At 45.3% G+C, this 6,000-nt stretch overlaps 1 protein-coding gene across 1 annotated transcript in view; it reads left to right on the top strand.

Annotated features, from left to right (window-relative positions):
* Positions 1 to 2,286: 2,286 nt before the first annotated feature.
* Positions 2,287 to 6,000, top strand: part of CHAF1A (chromatin assembly factor 1 subunit A) — a 38,409-nt gene continuing 34,695 nt past the window's right edge. Inside the window, exons 1-2 of the mRNA XM_081937731.1 lie at positions 2,287 to 2,555; positions 5,022 to 5,076. Coding sequence (XP_081793857.1) covers positions 5,028 to 5,076 — 49 coding nt within the window. The 5' untranslated portion in view covers positions 2,287 to 2,555; positions 5,022 to 5,027. The remainder of the gene's footprint in view (positions 2,556 to 5,021; positions 5,077 to 6,000) is intronic.

Here is a 6,000-nt window from a genome sequence, read left to right as displayed (position 1 = left end):
TCCCCGCCAAAGGTGGTTCCTATTTTTCTACTTGCATTTTTTACGTGCTTTCGAACTGCTAGGTCGGCAGAAGCTGGGACAAGTAACGGGAGCTCAGTCCATTATGCCCCGCTAGGGATTCGAACTGCCGAACTGCCGACCTTTATGATCGACAAGCTCAGCGTCTTAGCCACTGAGCTACTGTGTCCCCTCTCTTCATAGAACTCTCTACATAGAAACCTTTAAAACCTGCTTTAGCCACACCCTGGTTTAGAATGAGTGGTTAGATTACTTGTCGTTTTTTTTTTTAATAGCGTAGTCTGACTATTCGTCGATGTGTAAGTTGTCATAGAAGCCTTCTAATCTCCTAAATCAGGAGTGTCCAACGTTGGCAACTTTAAAATTTGTGGACTTCAACTCCCAGAATTCCATCAACATGGCTGGCTGAGGAATTCTGGGAGTTGAAATGCATGTCTTAATATTGCCAGGATTGGAGACCCCTGCCCTGAAATAAAACTTCATCGGTCCCTGAATAGATGCATAAAGCAGGGGTGTCCAAACTTGGGAACTTTAAGACTTGTGGACTTCAACTCCCAGAATCCCCCAGCCAGCTGGCTGGGGAATTCTGGGAGTTGAAGTCCACAAGTCTTAAAGTTCCCAAGTTTGGACACCCCTGGCATAAAGGATCCACCTGCAGACCATTCAATTAATTGGGAAATGAAAAGCAAAATATTCCACTTTCCGCCTTTAGTTTAGAAACCTCGTGTTCCAGCCAATCAGGAGCGCTCATCTCTGCATTGGCCAATAGAAAAGGCAGGGGATGTTTGACCAATCACCAGTGCCGCTGTTTTCAAGTTTCAGGCTGCTGACTGAGCCATAGAGGTAAAATTAGAAAGAAAGGAAGGGAAGTTTTTGATGCTGGCGTTAAAGCGGCAGATTCATAAAATGGGGCAAAAACCCATTTAATGGCTGTCTTTCTCAGCAATGTGAATTTAGGACTCAGTTGTGGTTGTAAGTGGGGAACTACTTAGGATCAAAAAGGGAGAGAAAATTCTACAGGGCCTATTTTTTCTCTTATGAGAACTATCAAAAAGGACAAAATATCAGGAGTCTCAAAAAAGCAACAGAGAAGAGCAACAAAGATGATTAAGGGACTGGAGGCTAAAACATATGAAGAACGGTTGCAGGAACTGGGTATGTCTAGTTTAATAGAAAGAAGGACTAGGGGAGACAGGATAGCAGTCTTCCAATATCTCAGGAGTTGCCACAAAGAAGAGGAAGTCAAGCTATTCTCCAAGGCACCTGAGGGTAGAACAAGAAGCAACGGGTGGAAACTAATCGAGAGAAGCAACTTAGAACTGAGGAGAGACTTCCTGACAGGGAGAACAGTTAATCAGTGGAACTACTTGCCTCCATAAGTTGTGGGTATTCCAACAGTGGAGTTTTTAAAAATGAGACTGGACAACCATTAGTGTACACTAAGTCTTGTCTGAGATGATATAGGGTCTTGAGCAAGGGAGATGGAGTAGAAGACCTCCAAGGTCCCTTCTGTTATTCCGTTAAATGAAACCTGCCTCCAGCTTTCAGGATCTTGCTGCCCTTCCTAAGTCTTGGACTTAGAATATTTTTTCCCAGACTTAGAATAACTTTATTGTCACTTTGAATGTACACTCGGCATACATTAAAGTGAAATTTCGTTGCACACAGCTCTCAAAGGGTCACCACCTCCAATAGGCAGGTGAGAGGGATCTTTGAAGGGAAACAGACAAGAGGGGAGGGATACAGTACAATACAATAGTAGAGTTGGAAGGGACCTTGGAGGTCCTCTAGTCCAACCCCCTGCCTAGGCAGGAAACCCTATACCATTTTAGACAGATGGCTATCCAACATCTTCTTAAAGACTTCCAGTGTTGGGGCATTCACAACTTCTGGAGGCAACTTCTGTTTCACTGATTAATTGTTCTCACTGTCAGGAAGTTTCTCCTCAGTTCTAAGTTGCTTCTCTCCTTGATTAGTTTCCACCCATTGCTTCTTGTTCTACCCTCAGGTGCCTTGGAGAAGAGGAGATCTCTGAAGGTACAACCTCTGGAGTACACAACCTCTCCTTCTGGAAATTTGAGGAGACCCAGACAAACAGCGGGCGCCCGGTTGGAGACGAGAGGCTGCTCTCTTTGCCCCTCCCCCTTTCATCCGCCCACCCACCCAGCCCTCTCCAGAACCGGCAGTGTGGATTCGCTTCGCATTTTCACCGCATCTCTACGGCCTCTCGGGCGAGGCGGAGCTGGGCGCGCCTCCCGTCGGGGATAGTCCTCGCGAGATCTTGAGCCGGCGCTTCCCGCTCCTCCCGCCCTCGCGCCCAGCCGGCAGGGTCACGTGGGCGAGGCGTCCCGCCCTATCAGGGCGCCGGAGCGCGAAGGTCGGCAGAACTCCCGCCAAATACGAGCGAGGAGCCCAGCGAGCGAGCGGGCGGACGGAGGGGGCCGGCGGGCGGTTGGGCGCAGGGCGAGGCGGACGGTGCCCCGGGGATGTGAGGGGAAGCGTCGGTTTCCCGCCGCTCGGCCGCTCTTCTCGGGCAGGTGAGGGACTGGAGAGAACCGCGGGGAGCCGGAGGGGCGGCGGGGGGGGGCGGGGAGGAAGGAACCCTGACGGGAAACTGAGGCAGGCAGGAGGGGTCTCGAAAAGAGAACTGAGGGAAGCGAGGGGAGGGGTCTCTGAGGGGAAGCTGAGGCAGGGAGGGGAGGAAGCATAATATATGCATAATATAATATAATATATTATATAGGCGAGGAGGTCTCAGGGAGGGGTGCATAATATAATATATGTGCATAATATATTAATAATATATTATATTATTTAGGGGAGGGGGTCTCAGGGAGGGGAAGGGTCTCTGAGGGGAAGCTGAGGCAGGGAGGGGAGGAAACATAATATATGCATAATATATATTTATATTATATTATATAGGGGAGGAGGTCTCAGGGAGGGGTGCATAATATAATATATGTGCATAATATATTATATTAATAATATAATATATTATATAGGAGAGGGGGTCTCAGGGAGGGGAAGGGTCTCAGGGGAAGCTGAGGGAGGAAGGGGAGGAAGCATAATATATGCATAATATATTATATAATTAGTATAATATAATTAATATAATATCATATATAGGTTCCTGTCCTACTGTCTCCATTTATTTGTACCCATTTCCTGTGTTCTTATGTTTATTCGTATTCGAGAAATTGAGGCAGGGGAGCCTGAGGAGAAACAGACAGGAGGGGAGGGGGTCTCTAAAGGAAAACTGAGGCAGGGAGGGGAGGAAGCATAATATGTGCATAATATAATATATATTAATAATATATTATATTAATATTATATTATATAGGGGAGGGGGTCTCAGGGAGGGGTGCATAATATATGTGCATAATATAATATATTATATTATAGTAATAATATAATATATAGGGGAGGAGGTCTCAGGGCGGGGAAGGGTCTCTGAGGGGAAGCTGAGGGAGGCAGGGGAGGAAGCATAATATATGCATAATATAATATAATATATATAGGGGAGGAGGTCTCGGAGGGGTGCATAATATATGTGCATAATATATTATATTAATAATATAATATATTATATAGGGGAGGGGGTCTCAGGGAGGGGAAGGGTCTCTGAGGGGAAGCTGGGGGAGGAAGCATAATATATGCATAATATATTATATAATTAGTATAATATAGTTAATATAATATCATATACGTTCCTGTCCTACTGTCTCCATTTATTTGTACCCATTTCCTGTGTTCTTATGTTTATTCGTATTCCTGTTAATCTTGTACATGAGTGACAAACTAACTATAACTAACTAAATAAATAAAGCAGGGAGGGGAAGGGTCTCTGAGGGGAAACTGAGGCTGGGGGGGAGGAAAGGAGTGGATGCGGAGGAGAAATTGAGGCAGGGGAGCCTGAGGAGAAACAGACAGGAGGGGAGGGGGTCTCTAAAGGAAAACTGAGGCAAGTGAGGGGAAGGGTCTCTGAAGGGAAACAGGGAGGTGAGAGGGTCTCTGAGGGGGAACTGTGGCAGGAGGGTCGGAAAGGGGTGGGTACAGAGGGAAAACTGAGGCAGGGAGGGGAGGAAGCATAATATGTGCATAATATAATATATTAATAATATATTATATTAATATTATATAGGGGAGGGGGTCTCAGGGAGGGGTGCATAATATATGTATAATATAATATATTATATTAATAATATAATATATAAGGGAGGAGGTCTCAGGGAGGGGAAGGGTCTCTGAGGGGAAACTGAGGCAGGGAGGGGAGGGAAGGAGGGGCTGCTGAGTGGTTATTTAGGGGAAACTGAGGCAGGGGAGGGGGAACTGAGATGGGGGAAGGAGTAGAGGGGTCTCTTAGGGGAAACAGGAAGGAGGGGGAACTGAGATGGGCAGGGGCCACAAGAATGTAGACGGGTCTCACATCATAGGCTTCATCAGCTTTGGGAGGGGGGCTTCAAGGGGCTTCGAGGCATGGTGTGAACCCTGAGCCCTGGGATGGGCCAAATGTGTTGTGGGGAACCACCTCTTGCATTCTAGGGGAGGAGTTGGGGTATTGATGGGGGAATTGAGCAAAGGAAGTGGCGATTGACCCAGGGAAGGGGAAGATAGTCAGATCAGATGATTTGGGGGGGGGGAGCAGAGAGACCCCTATGGAAATGCTGCCCCTCAGGGGTTCCTGCAGTGCTTTCAATCATGACTTGCAAATTGCAGTGGTGGCTTAAACTAAATCCAAGCAAAGTACAATGCCTGATAGGTGAATTGGAAACAGAAACTAAATATTGTGCATATGGTAGTTGGTTGACAATGAGGATTTGATATGGGTGGATGGAACTTGAGTGATCACAAGAAGGATTGGGTGAGGGCCAATATTACCAATAACCAATTTCGTTGTATTTAAGTACAATGACAATAAAGATTATACTTATATTAATAATCAGAGGTGAACAATATTTGTTTTGATTATCTGCGGAAATTTAATTATTATCTGCCTTTGCTAGGCAATTATGGAGTGTCGAAATAAAACAGGAGTTCCAGCCCGGAAGCTAATCCAAGGTAACTTGTTTTCTCTTCAAATATATATTCTGGCTTTTCAACTTTCTTACGCTTTTCATATTACGTGGATTTATAATACTATTTGCATTCAGTTCTGTGTTTCATAACTTTATTCTTTCACGGAGTTGCAGAAATTGGAGTGCAAGGACCCTGGGGGAGAATGGTTGTTTTTCCATTCTATTGACTCCGTTCAATGGGGTGGAGGGTATCAGTCCATCTTGGTTTTGTTGCATTGCAGGGTCCTGAACAGCACTGATAAGGGCAGTGACTTCAGAATAATCCCCTCTGTTAAAACCTTTAGCACATCTGTGGAGTCAAGAGCCTAGATCTCCTTCAAAACTATAGGTAATTTTTGACTTAACAACCACAATTGAGGCCAACATCGCTCTTGTTTTGCAAAACAGTTGTTAAGTGACTTTTCTCCCATTTTATGACCTTTCTTGCCACAATTGTTAAGTGTATCATTGGAGTTACTAAGTGAATCTGGCTTCCCCTTTGACTTGGCTTGTCAGAAGTTTGCAAAAGATGATCCCATGTCCCTGGGACAGCGCAACCGTGCAACCATGTCCCAGTGTCCATATTTTGATCATGTGACCATGGGGATGCTGCAACGGTTGTAAATGAAAATTGGTCATAAGCCATTCTTTTCACTGCCATTGTAACTTCAAATGGCCACTAAACGAATGGTTGTAACTTGAGAACTATCTATACTTCCTTGAGCTGTGGGATGAGTGATGATAGCTCACTGTACCTAAGAAACTAGGGACTCATATTAACAGGTCAAGCGTTACACTACATTGTTATACTTTGTATGTGGAATATCCAGGTTGGATTCATTCCTGTCACTAAGCAGTAAATCATGGTTTAATGATGCCTGTAGGCTGCTTCAGAGAAGAGTCAAAAGGAAGTAACTACATTGCTTAA

This window comes from Natrix helvetica, assembly GCF_964273705.1.
Source record: "Natrix helvetica genome assembly, chromosome: 1".
NCBI classification, from domain to species: domain Eukaryota; kingdom Metazoa; phylum Chordata; class Lepidosauria; order Squamata; family Natricidae; genus Natrix; species Natrix helvetica.
This window is presented reverse-complemented; position numbering and strand designations above follow the sequence as displayed.